Source organism: Salmo salar, chromosome ssa05 (assembly GCF_905237065.1).
Source record: "Salmo salar chromosome ssa05, Ssal_v3.1, whole genome shotgun sequence".
Lineage (NCBI taxonomy): Eukaryota > Metazoa > Chordata > Actinopteri > Salmoniformes > Salmonidae > Salmo > Salmo salar.
In genome coordinates, this window is record NC_059446.1 from 30,478,320 (window position 1) to 30,500,720 (window position 22,401).

The window sequence follows — 22,401 nt, forward strand, 5'->3', positions numbered from 1 at the left end:
CTGGTTGTTTTTAACAAATGTTCATATTTTTGTTACATTTGTTGTTTGTGCACAGGTTGTTTGTTTGGCCATGTTTGAAGTTATGCATCCTAATGAGTAACATGTTTATTTTTAGCACAAAATGTAGGGATATAAGAAAATCTGACTCTATGTGTAGTGAGATCAAATGAGCTATCAACAAATAAAAATACCGAGAAAGAAATGAGACAAGAGCACCAGTAGAAGTACTTCAGAAATGTTGCCTCAAGTCCTTAAATATATCGAGTTAGTCTTGCTCTTGTGACCATACCTCAAAATCTCAGTTCACTTGCTCTAGTAGTGTATAGATGATCCCATGGCCAAAAAGAATTGCTCCTTTGAAGAGGCTCAGATTTGGCCTTGAAAGAGTCAAGGGGCTTTTGCCCATTGGTGGGAAAATGCTGATTAATTGTGTCATAGCCCTGTGAGAAAGTACGCCCAGCGCAAAGCACTAATTATGGGCCCTGCACTGCCCAAGAAAAAAAGGGGCAAAACTCCCAACAAAGGCTCATCTCATATCTCAAGACAATGAGGGAGCAAGAGAATAGGAGAAAGAGGAAGTTAATGAGGTGTGTCACCTGGCAGCTGCTGATGGTGGGAGAGGAAGAAGGGGGAGTATTTGTGGGGGGGGGGGGGTATTCAGGACTATGGAAGTCCTTCTGGAGGTCCCTTTTTTCCTCAGCGAGGGGTACCCAGCAGGTTCTGTGTGCCAAGGATGTGAAGAGATATGCATGAAGGGACACAATCTGGAGAGCACCTAAAAAAGAATCAAAATACCAGTAAAAATAAAATCCTGTATATAACAAAACATTTAGGATCAATAGGCAATCAGACGTATATGTCGGTATTTTATATTTTTTTAAAAAGGCATCCGTTAAATTAACAATATTGTACATGTACTGTATAACATCTATCATCAAACTACTGTAAATATAATCATATTTTTCTAACTAACCACTTAGTATGGGTCAACGGCTAAAGCAACAGTGCTTCATACCCATCAAAACATCTAATACTAAAAGAAAACTGAGACGGTTTTCAGCAAAAAAAATTGTATATACGCAGATTTATAATCCTGTAAAAACACTGCTCAGGTGTAGGTCCAAAGACAAACAATAAAAACATTGCGAATCACAAAATGTTCCCCTTGTGGAATTTTCAGTCATAATAGAAGAACAGTCAAGCACGGTTTAATATTTAGCTAGAGTAAGAAAGACTGCAGTATGGTGTCTCAATGGTAAATTACGTGACATAGATCTACAGTAAATGGCTATAGTAGAGCCTGGCGACCATTTTGGTTTTGTCTTTGTTTATCCCTAACCTGAGGGTAAGTTAAGTAGTACGGTTGTTCTACGTCTCAAATAGTGTGCCACCAAATTTCTGTTGACAGGGCTTCTTATTAAGTTTGTGCTTGCTTGTGCTTAAATTCTGAGGAAGACTTTGGTTGTTCCAATGACATTTGTTTGACTTATGTGCCACGAGAAATAGAGCACATTTTCTCTAGACAGTGACAGAGGCCGTTGTAATGCCTTTCTTAATATGTTTTTATATGTTGATGGATGATGTTATGAGATGTATTGAGTTCATAAATAATTTATTTGAAATTTTTTCACTAGGTTAAACAAAATCTGATAATAGAATAAACTATTTTGCCCCTACTGCATTTAAAGTTTCAGCTCCCTGGAGAAAAGATTTGGAACGAGGATTTCATGTTTCATTTCAAAGTTATTGGTTCAGTTCCAAGTCTATCCTCCAGTGATCAAAGGTTAACTCAAAGAAAGGCTTGGCAGGAGGTTTATGCAAAATGTCTTCGGTTCATTCCGAAAGGTTCTATACATTTGTTATCATTGGTGCTCGTTTAGAGCTTGTTTTGTTCCTTAACCTCTATTTCTTTGGATTACATCTCTCTTCTTTGTCTTTCATAATATACTGAACAAAAATATAAACGCAACAAGTGTTGATCCCATGTTTCATTAGCTGAAATAAAAGATCCAGAAATGTTCCATACGCAAAAAAAAACATATTTCTCTCCTATTTTGTGCACAAATGTGTTTATATCTCTGTTAGTGAGCATTTCTCCTTTGCCATGATAATCCATCCACCAGACAGATGTGGAATATCAAGAAGCTGATTACACAGCATGCTCATTACACAGGTGCACCTTGTGCAGGCCACTCAAAAATGTGCAGTTTTGTCACACAACACAATGCCACAGAGTTTGGAGGGAGCGTGCAATTGGCATGCTGACTGCAGGAATGTCCACCATAGCTATTGCCAGAGAATTTAATGTTAATTTCTCTACAATAAGCCACCTCTAATGTCATTTTAGAGAATTTGACAGTACGTCCAACTGGCCTCACAACTGCAGACCACGTGTAACCACGCCAGCCCAGGACCGCCACATCCGGCTTCTTCACCTGCGGGATCGTCTGAGACCAGCCAGCCGGACAGCTGATGAAACTGTGGGTTTGCACAACCGAAGAATTTCTGCACAAACTGTCAGAAATCATCTCAGGGAAGCTCATCTGCGTGCTCGTCATCCTCACCAGGGTCTTGACCTGACTGCAGTTCGGCGTCGTAACCGACTTCAGTGGGCAAATGCTCATCTTCAATGGCCACTAGAACGCTGGAGAAGTGTAATCTTCACAGATGAATCCCAGTTTCAACTGTACCAGGCAGATGGCAGACAGAGTGTATTGCGTCGTGTGGGCGAGTGGTTTGCTGATGTCAACGTTGTGAGCATAGGGGTTATGGTATAGGCAGGCATAAGCTACAGACAAAGAACACAAATGCATTTTATCGATAGCAATTTGAATGCATAGATATACCGTGACGAGATCCTGAGGCCCCTTGTCGTGCCATTCATGCGCCGCCATCACCTCATGTTTCAGCATGATAATGCATGACCCCATGTCGTGCACAATTCCTGTAAACTGAAAATACTCCAGTTCTTCCTTGGCCTGCATACACACCATACATGTCACCCATTGAGCTTGTTTGGGATGCTCTGTTCGAGTTTCCGCTAATATCCAGCAATTTCACACAGCCATCGAAGAGGAGTGCGACAACATTCCACAGGCCACAATCAACAGCCTGATCATCTCTATGTGAAGGAGATATGTCGCACTGCATGAGGCAAATGGTGGTCACACCAGATACTGACTGGTTTTCTGATCCACGCCGCTCCATTTTTTTTAAAGCTATCTGTTACCAACAGATGCATATCTGTATTTCCAGTCATGTGAAATCCATAGATAAGGGCCTAATGAATGTATTTATATTGACTGATTTCCTTATATGAACTGTAATTCAGTAAAATCTTTGAAATTGTTGCATTTATATATTTGTTCAGTGTAGATTGTTGATGGACATTATTAATATGCATATCATTTTTTTTATTATTACTACCCTGTAAGTAATTTGCACTGGCAGAATATTTGTATTTTGATATACTAAATTGACAAATCACCAGCCCTGGTCATGAACCTGTTAAGGGATTCCGTAATGAAAGTGTACGCAGTATCATGCATGAAATAAAAGGTGCTATGAGACACCGCAAAGCATGACTGAGCATCCCTAAAAAACATACACGCGTGAATGGAATACTAGTTTCTTTGAGTTCTGGTTTGGAAAATCTTCATGTCACATATAAAACAGTACTTTTAAAAGCAGACAGAGTATGAGACATGTATAAGACATCTAAATCCAATTAAGGAATAGAGTCTTCATCTGGTGTAGCTAGGTGGCTAGCCTACTGGGTGTCTGATAACATCAGTAGGAACTTAAACAAAATACGTTTTTTGTTCAAAACTGCCATTTTTCAGTCTGACGGTTACTGTAAACACCATTCCAGCGCACAACATTATAAGACATGCTTTTCCACATTCCTTCATCCTGTTTTTAAGGAGGAAAAATGTCTCAAACCTTTGTGCCAAAAAGAGGCTTACAACATTTTGTATAAAAGTATTATCATTTGTATTAAAGTAACACAATGTTCAGTCATAGTATTTCTAATAAAAGACCTGTGTGGAACTACAGAATAGCAGAATGTTCACAGCAGAGAACTCGCTGCTATTCTCTCAACATTCCTTGTCTTTCAACTGTTATGGACTCATGGCAAAATGTCCTCCTTCTTGATTTAGTTGTGCCAGTAAGGAGCCCATCAGTGTACTGGCTACACCAAAATGCTAAAATATCTCTCCATATTTCCACAATTTCAATGATACCAAACTCTCTTTATCCTGGCTTTCAGCCTTGACTTTGATGTCCACATAACATTCCAAGCAATTTATCTCAGATTTTATAAGTTTAGGACATCCCAGTTATGATTGCAATTTGCGTAATGTGAAAGGTTATGCGGGCACTGTCTGCAAACCCACATCTTGACTCAGATGTTAGATTAACAAAAAATTATATTTGTATCATGTGGACCAAAAAAAACAACAATAATAATACTTTTGTTCCTTGTAGATAAAATTGCCTTACAGTCAGTACATGCAGTATTCCTAAAACATCAACTCTATCCAAATATTAAAGAGGTGATGAAAGGTAACTACTGACATCTAAGATCTGTTGGAGGACGTTTTAGCATGGACCAGCTAATGTACCGTCAAAGTTCACGGTTAGGTTATAGTAAACTTGTCAGCCATTAAAACACATTTCCAATCCTTAGATTAGCTCTTCCAATGAATCCGCAATGCAACCTTTCTCAACATAGAAATCTACTGCTGTTACAAGAAGCCTTCACACTTTAAGGTTTGTATATGAAAATGCATACCTTGGCAGTATGCAGAGAAGGGAATGTACTCAATGTCTGACTAAGTGATAGCTACAACATTAGTCTAAAGTTCTATGGGAAAGTAGTTACCAGTGAATTTATATAACCCCAATGTCTAGGAGAGAAAAGGCACATGTACAGGATTTGCCCCACAACTATAAACACATAGAATACCTTTTTTAAATATAGTCCTCATTTTATTAACAGAGGCCAAATAAATTCATCACATTGTATTTACAAAGAAAGGCAATAAATATCTTATAATAGTCATAAAATTATTTTTGCATACATTTTCAAAATTCATAAATGTGTCATGTTGTTAGTAGCATCTCATACAAAACCTGTCAGGTGGTAGACAAATATATAGGCTACTACAGCTGTACCCAGGAATAGAGGCTGAACTTTGTTGTAACTGGTAAAATGGTCAACATTGTTCTGTAGGGATCACAACTCCTCTGGTTGCCAGGTCTAGTGATGGCCGCGACCTGTTCCCCGAATCAAAAAGAAGCATATTTCTCGTTGTATGGTTTTCAGGGTTTAAGAGTTAGGTCTTACAATATGGAGATAGTGGGTGGGTAGGATGAATATATACCTTTCCTAGTACGCATTATAACAATTCAGTGCTCTCGACAATATAACTGGCTTGATTGAACACAATGTTAGAGATGAAGAGTTTTTGGGATGTCTCTTTGAACATGGGTGCTTGGGTGCACCATGAACAACCAGTGATACAATCCACCTTTTGGTTGTAGGCCTATGAAAAGCAGGGTAAATTGGTGGATGCAGATGGTAATAATACCAGATAGCTTGCTCTGTGTCAAAATATATGTATATAAGATAACCTCATATACTTGTACGGCAATGTTTGAGAAGCTGTCCAGTATTCATTAGTCTTTTTCAACCATTCTACCACACTAAGGAAAGTAAGGCAAAAGGTGGGATATTACATTTCCCATTGTAACAGTGTCAGCGTTTCTGTCTCAGTTAACTTCTGAGCCACATCAACTCAGGATAAAACTACAACCCCGTCTGTCTGATGTCTGGCTAGTCAAAGCATGTTGTGTTCGGCTGAATCATAGGTTGCACACCAAAATGTCAAGGAAATCACTCCGTGCATAACATGTTCAGCGCATTCCATCCAGAGTAGGCCACGAGTCAGAAGGTATCAACAGAGGGGGAGCAGAGGGAGAGAGAGGGGGCACTGTCAGATGTTGCACTCAAAGCTACGCAGTTATCTAGGTAAACTGTTTCACCTGCCATTGTCACCTCTCTCCATTTCGTCTCCATGGCGTCCCGATTCCAGTGGAAAATATGGGATCCATGTTGTCTGGGGTAACACAAACAAAACTGACAGGTATTCCAATAAAATCTAGTGGATGATTTTTATAACATTTATAAACTCATGCTTCCACCCTCATTGTCAGAAGGATGCCTTCAGTTTGCAATTCAAAGGAGCAGAAGATGGAGGCGATAAGGGTCCTTTGTCGTCCTTAGTTTATCCAGTATAAATAAAATAACAGACACATTAGAACAATTACCCAGCAACATCCAACAGTTGGGAGATGTTCAATGTTCCTGAAATATAAAAATAAAACCTCTTTGAATTTTTTTTTCTTTTTTGTCGTCGTTCTTTTTACATAAGTCTTTAAGGGGTTTTAAGGCAACAAGCTTTACATGTCCTTTGAAACAACAGTGCGTGTGCTGTCCATTGGACAATCAGTTTGTTTTGGGGTTGTGTTTTAGGCGACGTGCCCTTCGTGTCCGCTTAGTTACTGTAGTGAAACGAAACTCTTCCAGTGGGTCCACCTTACCCTTTGGGTGGCGTTTCATGAAATGCACTTCCTGTTGTGTTTGTGTGGTCCGCGATCCTTTTTTGGGCCTCCCCTTCCTGTTGAAGCCCAGGTACCAGCCTTTGTACTTGGCTGACACGAGAGCTGTGTAGTTGTTCTCCAAGAATTCTTCCACGAAGACGCACTCCTGGTTCCTTCCATTGAGCTGCAAAGAAAACAACACGTTAGACCCTTAGCACCTGGTTTCTAACACTGTGAAACAATGACTTCCGCCTTCCACGACGGCAAAACATTGAAAAAATCTACTTTACCTACTGCCAAAGAACATTTCTGTATGTCATATAAGCCAGAAAGAGATGGAGCTACTACAGTTGCATTTGTGGTATACAGTGAGGGAAAAAAGTATTTGATCCCCTGCTGATTTTGTACGTTTGCCCACTGACAAAGAAATGATCAGTCTATAATTTTATTGGTAGGTTTATTTAAACAGTGAGAGACAGAATAACAACAACAAAAAATCCAGAAAAACGCGTGTCAAAAATTTTATAAATTGATTTGCATTTTAATGAGGGAAATAAGTATTTGACCCCCTCTCAATCAGAAAGATTTCTGGCTCCCAGGTGTCTTTTATACAGGTAACGAGCTGAGATTAGGAGCACACTCTTAAAGGGAGTGCTCCTAATCTCAGTTTGTTACCTGTATAAAAGACACCTGTCCACAGAAGCAATCAATCAATCAGATTCCAAACTCTCCACCATGGCCAAGACCAAAGAACTCTCCAAGGATGTCAGGGACAATATTGTAGACCTACACAAGGCTGGAATGGGCTACAAGACCATCGCCAAGCAGCTTGGTGAGAAGGTGACAACAGTTGGTGCGATTATTCGCAAATGGAAGAAACACAAAAGAACTGTCAATCTCCCTCGGCCTGGGGCTCCATGCAAGATCTCACCTCGTGGAGTTGCAATGATCATGAGAACGGCGAGGAATCAGCCCAGAACTACACGGGAGGATCTTGTCAATGATCTCAAGGCAGCTGGGACCATAGTCACCAAGAAAACAATTGGTAACACATTACGCTGTGAAGGACTGAAATCCTGCAGCGCCCGCAAGGTCCCCCTGCTCAAGAAAGCACATATACATGCCCGTCTGAAGTTTGCCAATGAACATCTGAATGATTCAGAGGACAACTAGGTGAAAGTGTTGTGGTCAGATGAGACCAAAATGGAGCTCTTTGGCATCAACTCAACTTGCCGTGTTTGGAGGAGGAGGAATGCTGCCTATGACCCCAAGAACACCATCCCCACCGTCAAACATGGAGGTGGAAACATTATGCTTTGGGGGTGTTTATCTGCTAAGGGGTCAGGACAACTTCACCGCATCAAAGGGATGATGGACGGGGCCATGTACCGTCAAATCTTGGGTGAGAACCTATTTCCCTCAGCCAGGGCATTGAAAATGGGTCGTGGATGGGTATTCCACCTTGACAATGACCCAAAACACACGGCAAAGGCAACAAAGGAGTGGCTCAAGAAGAAGCACATTACGGTCTTGGAGTGGCCTAGCCAGTCTCCAGACCTTAATCCCATAGAAAATCTGTGGAGGGAGCTGAAGGTTCGAGTTGCCAAACTTCAGCCTCGAAACCTTAATGACTTGGAGAAGATCTGCAAAGAGGAGTGGGACAAAATCCCTCCTGAGATGTGTGCAAACCTGGTGGCCAACTACAAGAAACGTCTGACCTCTGTGATTGTCAACAAGGGTTTTGCCACCAAGTACTAAGTCAAGTTTTTCAGAGGGGTCAAATACTTATTTCCCTCATTAAAATGCAAATCATTTTATAACATTTTTGACATGCGTTTTCCTGGATTTTTTTGTTGTTATTCTGTCTCTCCCTGTTCAAATAAACCGACCATTAAAATTATAGACTGATAATTTCTTTGTCAGTGGGAAAATGTACAAAATCAGCAAGGGATCAAATACTTTTTTCCCTCACTGTAGCTCTTTTAAGGACAGAGAAACGTTACTATACATTTCACACCTTGCATTTGTAAGTTTAAGCTATGTGTGTGTTTAAAAAGAATAATACTTTTTTGTGATGTACACTCCCCTATGTATGTATTTAGACAGGGAAGCAAGACTCAATCAGATCAAGCGTTAACCGGCGATAACCGACACCCGCATAGCTGTTTTGGCTGTGTCTGAGTTGTAACGGTGTTGGAGCTGTCAAATCTGTGAGCAGCTGCTCTTGATCATTGTCACGGAGCCATACCAGTCCCGCTTGCCTTAGAAGTTCAGAACGAGAAAGTGTAGGCTATATAGATAATTACGCTCAAATTGAAAATCATTAGACAAAACAATGAGGATTTCCATCAGCCTAACGGAGGTGTAGATCACATGTCACAATCCTGTGTTCTAACTTGTAAACAAGGCTGCATGAGATTTCTCTTGAAGGGATACTTCGGGATTTCGGTCAGAGGAACTCGTGGATACCATTTTTATGTCTCTATGTCCAATGTGAAGGAAATTAGAGGTCGTTTCTATGGGTTTCTATAGACTTCCAGCCATTGCTCTAACGCTAGTTAGCATTGGCTCGCGAAACTACCTCTAACTTCCTTCATACTAGACACAGAGACATAAAAATGGTATCCACAAGTTCATCTGACTCTGGGGAAGTAAAGGGCCTCATTTCCAAAATCCTGACGTATCCCTTTAATGCAACTCCGTGCAGCCAATGAAAATGTCCGCTTTAGGTATAATGCCAGGAGCCACTTGTGGATTTGGCAGTTCTAAAGCAGTTCCACCTCCGACACCGCCAAAACAACCACGATGCAGATGTTGGGTAGAGTGGATCGGATTTAATAGAGCCCTAAAAGTTTTATATGAGGCGACAGTACAGAATGTCACCTTTTATTTCAGGGTATTTACATACATATCTGTTTTTCCACTTAGAAATAAAAGCACTTTATATATCTAGACCCCCCATTTTAAGATGTCATAAGTATTTTGACAAAATTCACTTATAATGTATTAATGTAGTCAAAAGTTTAGTATTTGGTCCCATATTCAATGACTACATTAAGCTTGTGACTCTACAAACTTGTTGGATACATTTGCAGCTTGTTTTGGTTGTGTTTCAGATGATCTTTTGCCCAATAGGAACTGAATGGTGAATAATGTATCATGTTGGAGTCGCTTTTACTGTAAATAAGAATAGAATATGTTTCTGAACACTTCTACATTAATGTGGATGCTCCCATGATTATGATCATGAATGAATCATGAATAATGACGAGTGAGAAAGTTACAGATGAACAAAGATCATACCACTCCAAAAATGCTAACCTCCCCTGTTATTGGTAATGGTGAGAGGTCAGCGTGTCATGAGGGTATGATCTTTATGCCTCTGTCATTCATCATTTTTCAGGATTCATTCAGGATTATCCGTAATCATGGTAGCATCCACATTAATGTAGAAGTTTTCAGAAACATCTTCTGTTCTTATTTACAATAAATGTGACTCCAAAATGACACAAAACATTATTCACCATTCAGGTACTATTGGGAAAAATATAATCCGAAACTGAAACAAACTGCAAATGCATCCAACGAGTTTGTAAAGTCACAAGCTTGAAGTAGACATTGCGTGCTAGGAATATGGGACCAAATACTAAACTTGTGACTACTTCAATACACTATAAGTTAATTTGTCCAAATACTTATGAATAAAAAAAATTCAAATGGGGGGGCTCGATATATAAAGTGATGTAAATTCTAAACGGTAAAATATAAGTATGAAAATACCCTCAAATAAAAGGTAACATTCAGTAATGTCCCCTCATATAACACATTTGATCTCAAATCCAAAATGCTCTAGTGTCGGGCCAAATGTATAATTCTAGCTTCACTGTTCAAATAAATACAGAGGGGAGTGTACATGCTGCTATTTTACATGGCGCCACCTGGTGCACAAGAGGTATAATTGCAATGGCGTTCCTCCTATGTGGGCATTAGACTTTCAAAGCATTGTGATCATTGTGAGGATTGCAGTCTATAATTGACTGATGAAGTGTCAAAAGAAAGGCACGGGTTACTTATCAAAGGGTTTTTAATCAGGGGTACACTGAGTGAGCACTCTCCATTGTGGCTTGCAAGTTAGGCAAGTGAACATACAGGTAACTGCCAAAATAAAGGAAACACCAACATAAAACGTCTTAATAGAGCATTGGGCCACCATGAGCCAGAACAGCTTCAGTACACCTGGGCATAGATTATACAAGTGTCTGGAACTCTATTGGAGGGTTGCGACAACATTCTTCCACAATAAATTCCATAATTTGGTGTTTTGTTGGTGGTGGTGGATAACGCTGTCTCAGGCGCCGCTCCAGAATCTCCCGTTAGTGTTCAATTGGGTTGAGATCTGGTGACTGACACGGCAATGGTTTACATTATTATCATGCTCATCAAATCATTCAGTGACCACTCGTGCCCTGTGGATGGGGGCATTGTCATCCTACGGGGGCATAGCCATGGTAGCCAAAATAATGGCCTGCCCAGCATTTTATACATGATCCTAAGCATGATGGGAAGTTAATTGCTTAATTAACTCAGGAACCACACCTGTGTGGAAGCACCTGCTTTCAACATACTTTATATCCCTAATTTACTCAAGTGTTTCCATTATTTGGGCAGTTATCTGTGGATTCTTCATACATTGATGTGTATTATTATGAATGTCTTAGTCTTTCTAACAAGGAAACTTAAGCACACATAAAACCATGTTTCTATGGTTAGGTATAGTAATGTGCACACTGGAGTGTCTCTTTTGGTGTTCTCTGATATTATCTCTGGAAAACACGAGAAAATAGAATAGGCCCAATTGTATTTCATTGAGTTAGATTTTCCTCGTTCTCTGGCAAGAGAGTGACAACCAAGGATATGCTTACCTTTCCAACTATTTTGCCATTCTTGTTCATACAGATGTAATGCCCACTCTCCTTCCCTTTTATTCGAATATGGCTCCCAAAGGTTTCCGTCTCAACAATAAGAAGAGCTAGACGGTGAAACAGAAACACAACTTGATAATTATTTTCAAACACTTACATGCATTGAGTTGATACAGTCCATGAACAGTGTTAAGCGATAAAACATTTGTTTGATCATTCACTATAAACCCCAGAGAGGTAGAAACCAATGCAGTATCATCTTCCCGCAGTGATAAAGTTTACACAACAACATATGTGCCAAAACAAAATGGTAAGCTGCCGTTACATTTGAAATGATCCATTGTAAACAAGCACACCAGCGGCTTCTTTTGCTCTGTCACAGCCTTAACCCCTGTGGGGTCAGCTTTGTTTCTGTTCGCTCCTCGCATGCAAGAGGTCTGCCAAACATTTTGGAGGGGTTATGCTCCCTCAGGATTAGGTTTCAGGTTCTCTTTAGTCTGTGCTCACTCAATCAAAAAGTTAAAGATGATCCATCTGTTTAACACACTGGTCTATTCAGTGGCACTCAAGGGAACAGAGGCACGAGGGGGGAGCCAGGAGGTGTAGGGAGGGGCATCTCCAAAATTGTCCCTTTAAACAATCTTGGATGGGAAGGGGAGTGAGAAACTCGTCTGAGAACTGATGTTGAGAGAGAGAGAGGGAAGAAGACATCCCTCTCTCTCAACCAGGGAGAAAAGAGGATAAAAAGACAGTGGTGAGACTTCTCTGAATTCACAGGAGGCCTGGTTTGAGAAATACAATGGAGCTCCTGAGAGGAGTTGGAGAAGCTGGGACAGAGAGTGCCACAAGCCCCCACTTAGCTGGCCCTCTTCCATCCCTTTCATACTACAAAGGTAAAAAGCAAGCTGTACTGTGATAGCCTGGCTTGAAGTGGTTTTAGTGTAGTGTTGCTCACTGTAGCCAAGCTATAGAAGCCCCACAGCATTTTCAGTGCTGGCTCTCAAACGAGGGAGGACTTGTGCAAGTGCAACTGGAAACTACAGGTGCAACAACTGCCTTTAAAACACATTTACCAGCACTGACATGGATTTTTACACATTTTTACAAACACCTATGCATTTAGATATAGATATAAGATGCTATCCTAGTTGGACAAATGGTGACATCAATTATGTGGGATTGCATGTGACACGTTATATATACCACATTTCTTGAAGGCAAGCACTCCTGCCTGAGGAGAATTATAACTCCCTCTTATCCGCGTGTATATGTGGGGTAGCTGACCTTGTTGTAGCTGCGGCTCCATTTCTCAGCCGTGCTTTTCTGACCCTCCATTGTGCCGTTGCTGTTATGACTGAGTGAGGATTAGTGCAGAGATGAGAGAAGAGTGTCTTCCCGAGCCTCCTGTTAAATCAGTGTCAGGGAGTTCACAGGTGCCAGGTACTGGGGCTGAGGGGGCAGGGTTGGCAAGTCTTCATGGGAAACATTGAATCTGCTTCCACTCAAGCTCTAACAAGCAACGAGAGGAAACCTCGCCTCAGCATATCTGTGACTGAACACAGTCGACACAACAGTGCGGTCGACTCAGGCCGGCAACATTGCAGCCGACTGACTGTTTGTTGGCAAATCATACATGTGAGCGCAAACAGGCAAGCACTCCCATACAAACGCACCTAGACCACCGTCCAACTTTGAATAGAATATGTGCCGTGACCACAGTGACTGTAGAAACTGTAGTGAATGTAGAAACTGATAGACCCTCTGTAGACTTGGAAACCACTATGCCAGGCATCACGCAGAATTACTTCCCATGACAACAATCAGCTGTATTCCCACCTCAGTATGGTCACTGACCAGAACAGTGGAAGGAACACAGCTGAGATTCAATGAATAAAGACAATATATACATCTAGCCGCGCTTTATCTGTGGCAGACATACTTCTTGCCTCAAATTCCCACACTATTCATCATCTTAATGGCTTAACCAAGCAATCAGTAAGTAGTGGAGTTAGGGTCAAAGTTCACTAGTTAGAAATGTAACCCAAACTCTGACCAGTAGTGGTCCAAAATAGGTCCAATGAATCTTGGTTCACATGGGATAATTCCCACAGTAAAGACCATTGATGAGGGGAACTGGCTCAAGTGTCTGTAAGTGAAGTGCACAGGAATTCTCCCGTACCGTACTTGCCCCCATCGTCTCCGTTGGCGTTGACCTTCTTGCCCAGGATCTGGACGTGCTTGCCCGTGGTGCGGCTGTACAATTGGTAGATGCGGATCTGCTTCCGGCTCAGGTCGTCCGGGTTCCGCGTGTGGTTCTCGATATAGATCCTAAAATCAGCTGAGCTCTGTTGTGATTCCTGGAGGAGAAAGACATGACACAGGTGTTCATGGAGCAGCTTTTACTAGGTACTCTGTCATGAAGCTCTGCTTGGATGTTGTAAGCTGATCTAACTATGCGGCATTGCGAACAAATTCAAAGGGCACTTAGTGCAGAAGCTGAAGAGAACAAAAGCGCAACATGCTACGTGCTTCATTATTATTGTATGTCTTTGTATTGAGGCAGCTATTTACTATTTGCCTGGGGCCATACTGAGAAACCAGTATTCCATTTCCACAAGCAAGCAAGCCACTAGCAATTATACACCTGAAGCATCCAGACCTGTTACACTATCATCAAAAATATATCTGCCCTAGGGCCCAGTAAGGCCTATAAATCACAGTGGAGACGTGGATGCGATGGCGAGAGGCAGCTCGTACCATAAAAACACACTAGGAGGGAGCATCTCGTAACATAAACTCCCCCATTGAAATATTTCACGCTGTTAGAATGAATGCAAAGGTCTGTTCTGCACTTACAAGTTGCCTAAGGGCCTACATTTTTTTTTTAAATAGCTGACTTCGACAACACATCCAAATACATGCAGCCTGAGCGCCCTGTCACCCAACCCCATATGTGGATGGGAAGGAAAATGTACACTTTCAAAACCCCTGAAATCTCAATTCACGCCAAGATCCTGTTCCCCAGCTGTATCATGTGGTAATTACATAGTAATGGCCTTTTATGTAGCTTCTCTCAGGTGGCTAATTATATACACATTACATTCTCCAACTCCTTGTTATTTTAACCTCAGCAAATGAATGACATTTAGTGAATGAGTGGGGAAATATGCTCACGGTAGAACAAATCTTTAATACAAAAGGGGAAAACAAACCACTGATCTGAATACAAATCCCAGTTGTTTGAAGCCACGTTATGGCTGTTCTCAGCAAAAATTGGTGTCAGCAAACATTAAAGGAACTACGAAACACAGTTAGTTTTGGAAATACTATCGCAAATATATTAATCAAAATATGAAACAATTGTATATCACTTTCTAATATTCAACTAAAAGAAAGTAATTTGCCTCAAGAAAACATGCATCTTAATCAATAAGCAAATCGTATTTAAATATCTTTATCAAACTTCCTTTGAATTGAGTCAATGTTTAGAGGGGAGGAACATTAACAGTCATTATGACACCCCTCATAAGTTCATATAATAGAGTATCCAATAGAGCCTCTACAACACTAAAAGAGCATTTAAAACCAATAGAGCATCCAATAGAGCCTCTACAACACTAAAAGAGCATTTAAACCAATAGAGCATCTAATAGAGCCTCTACAACACTAAAAGAGCATTTGAAACCAATAAGGCATCTAATAGAGCCTCTACAACAACACAAGAGCATTCAAAACCAATAGACCATCTAAATAGAGCATCCCAAACTCTCCACAACCTAGAAGGACTTGGTCATACTATCCCCCCCCCCTCGCCCCAAAACCTAACCACCAAGCCAGCATGAACTAAAACATTTTTGGGGGGGATAACTACTGCTGAGGGATTTGTGCCAAATCTCTCCATCTCTAAACAAACATAAACGTTTGTTTTGTAGACAGTTGCATTTCACATGGAGGAAAAAAGGCAAGCCTCTGCAGAGGGCTGAGGTTAATGCAATCGACAACATTTTTTATCGAGCCGTCTCCCTTTTCAAAGACGGCCCGAAAATGGATATGGTTGAAACTTCAAAAGTCTGGCACCATCTTCACTGGGAAGCTTAGCCCCCTTGCATCTCAGATACGCTTCACTATCTGCATAACACAGTCTACCTGCCATCAAGGTTGTGCTACATAATTGTATTGGTCTATCTTGAGGGGTTTGTCTTCAGCAAAGCCTCTATGAGACTTCCTTCTGGCCTACATCTTCATTACAGCAGCAATTAGTCATACAAAGCAAGAACTATATCAGAATTTAAACACTAGTATTGTATTACTGTCTTGGACAGAGGAGAAATCAGACAGTAACACTTTAGCATGTTTGTCCCAATTCCTTTGGAACAATCAGAGCACAAACCCTCACATTACCCAGTTGTGTCTCGTTTTTTAGTGGTGTCTTTGTAAAATGTCCCCTTTTATTATGAAATGGGAATGCCAGGTTTTATAATCATGATCCCTTGACACATTTATTAAGGAACATCTCTGACAGAAATGTGGTGTCTCTGACAGAGATGTGAAATCCAAGAGGTAAAAGGAGGGATTCTACTCTCTGTCTTCATCTATTGCTGCCTCATTGGATGGATTGGCCTCTCCATCAATAATTAGGTTGGCATGAGTGTTTTGTTTTTTTGAAAACCTTTAATCCCAAGTATTTTTTAAGATTTCAAACTAGATTTCATGACATCTTATCACGTCAATCAGAGGGGAAATGATTGGGTGCATGTAATTACTTAGCCCTGTATAAATAGACAGCAATATTGTTTTAATTTTCACATATGCTTTAAATTGGAGACAGGCTGAAAAAGGTGAATCAATTCTAGTAGTTCTCTGTAATCCTGGAGAGGTTGGATTGGCATCAACTCGGTATATGATACTGAATAGACTATAAAACTAACCCCAACAACAGTGGCATGGAAGCAGGATGTAGGCTAACCACTGTCTCTCACTGTATCCAGCAATATAACATGGTGGTTTCCTAACTACCCTTTATATCCGACATTCATTTAAACCAAAAAATAATGTCAAATGTCTAGATGTTTTACATTCATGTTCATATGTCACATATCATGACCAAAAAATAACCAATAGCCTACAATCATGCCCAAAACGGAAATACACGAATTGTTAATATTAAGCTACAGTTAAGAAATTGAATCTAACACCGTGCAGAATGTTACTTTACATAATAATACATCATGTGGATTTTGACTTGAGTTTTGCATGAAAGGTAAGCTACAGACAACCAATTTAACAAAGCAATCGCATGCGTAAAAGGCGCGCGATTCGTGGAGTTTATATTACTACCAAATAGATCCACGACACTGAAAATCGCAAATGATCCTGATCTAAATGTCTTTACATTTCTTCAGGCTACATGTCAGTTTTCCATGCCTCAACGCTGGTTGCCTGGCTCAATGGTGCGCCGTGCGCTTATCTGATGCACTCGAGGACTCCTCGTTCATTAGAGTAAGGTGCGCAGTAGGATCGTTTCTTCGACATTACAAGACTATTTGCTTACCATAAATGTCATATTTAAGGGTATAGTTACTATGCATGTATTTTTGTTAAATTAACAATACAACTTTAATTAGGGATTTGTGTTAATCTTATGTAATTAAAGTCATATTAAAAAGTAATAAGACAAAGCTCAGAAAAAAGAACCAGCGCGCCTAACCACAGCATTTTCCAGTTTGCAAGTATCCAATTATATGATAACGATTTGTTCATAATAAATCCAGAATGGGTGCCGCAAAATCACACACACACACACACACACACACACACACACACACACACACGCACACACACTGTCCAAAAAACTGAACAATCGAATCAACCTACCTGGAGCTGGAAATAGAGGACCAGAAAATGTAAACACCTGGAGAGAGAAGGGGAGGAGGGGGTTAATCACAAGCAATTACATTAAATATAAACACCATAGCCTAAATGGATGACAAGGGTAGTAACTAGCTTTTAGCGACTTCTATTGGTAAGAATGTACGTGTTTTGAGAAACGAAAGGAATTGAAAGATGGAATCCTTACAGGTATATGAACCTCGAAGGCAGAAGAGACATCTTGACTGGCTGAAATACACCTGTTTCCACAGTTTTAAAGCCCCGGGAGAAGTAGAGGATAGACCCGCCAGCGTCCTTAAACTACGCGAACAATTCCGGAGGTGCCTTTGAATCCCAGTGTAATGATAAATAACTGGAGTGCAACAATGTCACGGAATGCAACATTAGGTGCTTCCTTGTAAAAAAAAAAAAATGATCCAGAGGAAAAAATATAGCCTATTGTTTCTTGTCCCCCTCCAAATCTCCTCGCTCCGCTCTCACGGGCTGTGTAGACAGTGGTATCTTGCTGGGCGCGGAAATATTCAATTTGCAACCATTGCTTAGTATATTTCCCCTTGTTTAAAAATCCATTGCGCGCACCCCTTTTGCTCCCAAAGGTGCTGCTCCAAAGATCAGATGTATTTCAATTCCGTGCGTACCTGGGGATATCTACACTTTGCATGGATCATGTTAATCTTCCGACTCCACAGTGGGAAAGGGGCAAAAGGGGATAAGTGCGTAAAATTGAATAGGAACATTTAAAAAAGTTATGGGGTATACCTCACGTTGTGATAAAACTTCAGTGATATCCAGAGAGTATAAATATGACATCTGAATCAAACGCAGCGGAAGACCTTCGTAGCAGGGGCGATGGTGTAATGCTTGTCAGTAGAGTGTCTGCGGCTATGGATTTGGGCACAGTGAGGTTTTTTTTCATTGGTGGGTGGAAACTTGTCAGCGGTGTGCACCTGATAGGGTAATTTTTGAGAGACCATCAGTTTGGAGAATGTTTTCCTCTAGTCATAAATGATGGTGCTTGTGAGGGAGTTGGTAGGCTACAAGGACGGACTAACGAATTGATGACTTGTTTTCAACATTTTAGAAACTTCTGTATATACATTTTATTTGGAGCAATTCGATAAGGGATATTTCGTTAAATGCAGGTTTAGGCCTATTTCAAGGTCACAAAAATAGCCTAGGCTACTTTACATTTTAGTCATTTAGCAGGCGCTCTTATCCAGAGCGATTTAAGTACATTGCTCAGGGGCACAGCGAGAGATTTTTCACCTAGTCGGTTCAGTGATTCGAACCAGCGAACTTTTGGTTGGTTACTGGCCCAATTCAATCGCTAGCCTACATGCCGGCCCTACTAAGGAGAATAGACCTACAGGATTTCTAAAGAACATTTTTGAATCACATTTTGTTTTATTCATAAATCAGTTTTTCCCCCATATTATTTTCCATTATTATTAACGGCGTAACCATCACTAATTAGTTTATTATATTTATTGCTATTAGATATATATTTGCTGATGTTTTGTTGTATTACCTTTGTCTAGAGTTGAGAAAGAGTGTGTGAGTCGTATTTTCAGAACACAATTACACTTTTCGGCTTCCCTTGTTTTGTGGTTATATTGGAGGCCGCGTCGTTTGTGGATTGGGCTTAGCTCTCCCAGACAGCATTGAAATGCAGGTTGTTGTGGAACTCGATTTTTCAATAATGTGCTATAACTTATCCCGCATTTAAATGAAAGAGAGGTGTGAATGTGTTTACGAGGCCCTCTGAACTCGCAGTGGAACGACCCCACATCCCTCCCGCCACTTAGGACCATTGTGTGATTCTCATTTATTGTCCTATTACAACGGGAACTACAGCATTCCATCCTCATTGGGTTTAACATTTCCCTATAGAGTTAGTGGTATCAATTGAAACTATAGTGGATTGCACTTTGAATAGCTTGTAAGAATAAGGGTGACTGTGTGAATCAGTATAATTCCAAAATAGGCTATTGCAACAAATGTTATGCAATTCTGTACCTATGTACAATGCATGTGTATTATCCGATTTCAAAACTACAATAATAAACGATGTCCTCCATTGACGAAGTTCAAAAACCCTAATTGCACAAAATATAATAATTTATGATAGGAACCGTTAAATAAACACACAATGTGTGCACATCTGATGATTAGATTGACCTGGGGCTTCCATTTCGTGTACATCCAAAGTAAGTTATAATCAACAAAATACTATGTTTGAAGCATTGGCTGGCAGTCCAATATGAAGCTGGTTGAAAAGTGACTAAAACCACAGGCATAATAAACAATAATTACGAAACTGCACAAAGGAGCCAGCATTGAGTAGTCACTCATCACCTTTAAAGCACAGGCTTGTGACAATGCCTTGAAAGTATGAATGAAGAGCTATGGCACAGAGTGAACAGAGCTGTGTCTTTGATGTGCTCACCTGTGTGACACTTGTGGCAAGCTTCAACAGAAGCACACTGTTTACCTGCACATTTCCACGGTAGAACCACGTTACAGCAGATATGTATGGCACATGGAGTAACTTTTCCATTCCATCGTTTATTTTAGGAGGGAGGATACATTGACCGTTGACTCTAATCAGTCACATTAAGCCACACAAACTACGACTTATGTCAGATTTATTCTTGGAAAGTCCATTTAGCATTTACACAAAGGGGCTATGAAGTTTGGTCAGAATTGTGACTAACCATTGAGAATTGTATTGGTTGGAAGGTTGGGCCTACTGGTTGACAATGACTAGAGTTGAGCTTTATGAATGGGGAGCTGTCTCAATCCCTCTGAGGAAGGGGAGGTGGGCAGTCAAGCCAGCAACTCAAGAGTTAGGATTAGGTTACCCACAGCTACTGAACTGACTGAGTGAAGAAAAGAACAAGCAGGTAAGCTTAAGGTCTTGGTTTAAACCCCACAGCCGCGAATGAGAATTTGCTACAAAAAGCCTTGCGGCTTTCCACCATCACCACTACCAGTAGATGTTTCTGAGACTGTGTCCAGACGGTCATCAGGAATGTGGAGAATATCTCATTGACGGTAGGGGAAAAAAGGTGGGGTGGAAAAAGCTATCCGAGGGCGGTGAGCCAGGGGTTCAAAGGACCTAGCAGGCCTTTAAGCTTGACAAAAGAACTTGGCAGTGTCTGTAAGTGAAGCCCAATGTACTACATTAGTGCAAGAACCCCCCCGCCACCTCCTTTCTCCCCCTCGCTTCCCACTTTCATCTCCGACACGAACATATAGGGTGGGGGGTTTCGGGGGGCATCTGCATCCTATTGAATTTTCAAGGTGAGGGGACGGCCGAAGAGGGCCTAGTGGCTCGTATAAGCTGTCCAGACCCTTTTCACTCCAAGTCACAGCCCAACGATCGTGTGAAGAGGCGGGGACAGCCTCTTCCTCTCATCTCCCAGGAATCAACCCCACCCCATTAGTATATTGGCGGCCCCTTTCACACTGTTGGCTTGGCTCTTTGGCCCTGGGCCCCCGGAGTCCCGCGGCGTAACGTTGGCTAGTCAGGAGCAGGTCACCACGGGGTCGCGACACCTCGCTGTGCAATAGGGTGATGGAGACAGTGCCCAGAAGAGTGTCGCTGAAAGAGAAGGAGAGAGAGCCTTGAAGCGTTGCCTTGAAGAAAAGGGAAGCATTTTGTAATTTGTCCCCCATCACACGTTGTTTGCTTGGAGTCATTTACGGCATCTAGGCTTTGCCTTGAAGTCGGCGGCCACAGTGTGTGTGGGTGTGTGTGCCTTGAAGCTGGGGGCCACAGTGTGTGTGTGTGAGAGAGAGAAAGAGGTAATGTGAGTGTGAGGTGATAGTTAAACTGTTGCTACTCGACAAATCATCTCAGAGCACTGTGATACATGCAGAACATATTAACATATTCATTAGCTTCAATACACTAATGATGATATTTCCCCCTCTCAGTTCAACAGAGGTCTTAAATAGTCCAAAACCACCAACACACAGTATGGCTCACTCGTCACTAGTTGTTAACACATGTTATAGTTTTCATGATGTATTTGCACGCCTCACTAAACTCCTCTTAATGATTATGAACAATTACTCTCAGGCTCCAGGTTAATGGATGGTGAAAAACACAACTGCCAAAAAGTGTCATGATGTAGTAAAAACAATAATTTCATAACACTGGTCCATGAGCCACATACTTCTAGTTTTCTGACCCATTTTGTATCTTTGGCAGAATATTAAGAGTCACTTGGACAGCAGAGGCTAATGTTGGGCGCTTATTTATGCTTTCAAACCAATGCTGAGTGATATGATTGATTTGTTGTCAGCTCTTGACGTTTTTCTGCATCGAAATGAAATGACCCCTTAATTGTTTGTTGGGTTGCTGTAATTACCAAATTAAGGAGCTGTTGTTGGTAATGTGGCATAACATTCAGGGGTGCAACTTTCACTGGGGACGGGGGGGGACATGTCCACCCCACATTCTGAAATGGCATTTTTGTCCACCAGCCCCACAGTTTTATCATTGGAATGTGATACAAAATGAGGCAACGGTGTCCTTAAGGACCATGCGGGCGCCTCCGAGCGTCGGGTATGCTGTTTGGAGTGTTTATCCGACTAGATTAAAAAAAATATAATAATACAATTATGTCCCCGCCACTTCTAAAAACAAAGTTGCGCCCCTGATAATATTGCTGCAAAACTTGGAGAACCTGGCCAGAGTGCTTGACTCAAACCATACTCCCAACTTTCAATATTGAAGACGGGAAAGCATGTTAAAAATAATTGTTATACAGCTGCGCATACAGTGAAAGAAGTTTCTATAAACGCGTAACCATTTTAGAACTTCAACAACAAATTAAAAAAACATCCAAAAATAATCTTATATGAGATTGTACCCATGTGTCGATGCCACACCACAGCCCTCCAACCTCATGACCTAGTCAACCCACCTAAGGCGGTAAACACTTTGATTTGAAGTCCTTACCTTCAAGTCAGCGGG

General features: G+C 41.1%; 1 protein-coding gene across 1 annotated transcript; it reads right to left on the reverse strand.

The window, feature by feature from the left end:
- Positions 1–4,970: 4,970 nt before the first annotated feature.
- Positions 4,971–22,028, reverse strand: LOC106604596 (fibroblast growth factor 18). The gene is made up of 5 exons (XM_014199389.2): positions 17,605–22,028; positions 17,403–17,439; positions 13,708–13,885; positions 11,529–11,635; positions 4,971–6,790 (listed from the first exon to the last, which is right to left on the reverse strand). The coding sequence occupies exons 1-5, from the start codon at positions 17,634–17,636 to the stop codon at positions 6,512–6,514; spliced, it is 633 nt and encodes a 210-aa protein (XP_014054864.1). The 5' UTR covers positions 17,637–22,028; the 3' UTR covers positions 4,971–6,511.
- Between the last annotated feature and the right edge of the window lie 373 nt (positions 22,029–22,401).

Bases quoted from the DNA above. Each gene is read 5' to 3' on its own strand.
- LOC106604596 (XM_014199389.2), bottom strand. From the start codon at position 17,636: ATGTCTCTTCTGCCTTCGAGGTTCATATACCT. The intron at 17,440-17,604 runs GTAAGGATTCCA...TTCTCTCTCCAG, and splicing joins CCTTCGAGGTTCATATACCT to GTGTTTACATTTTCTGGTCC. The intron at 13,886-17,402 runs GTAGGTTGATTC...TTTCTCCTCCAG, and splicing joins TCCTCTATTTCCAGCTCCAG to GAATCACAACAGAGCTCAGC.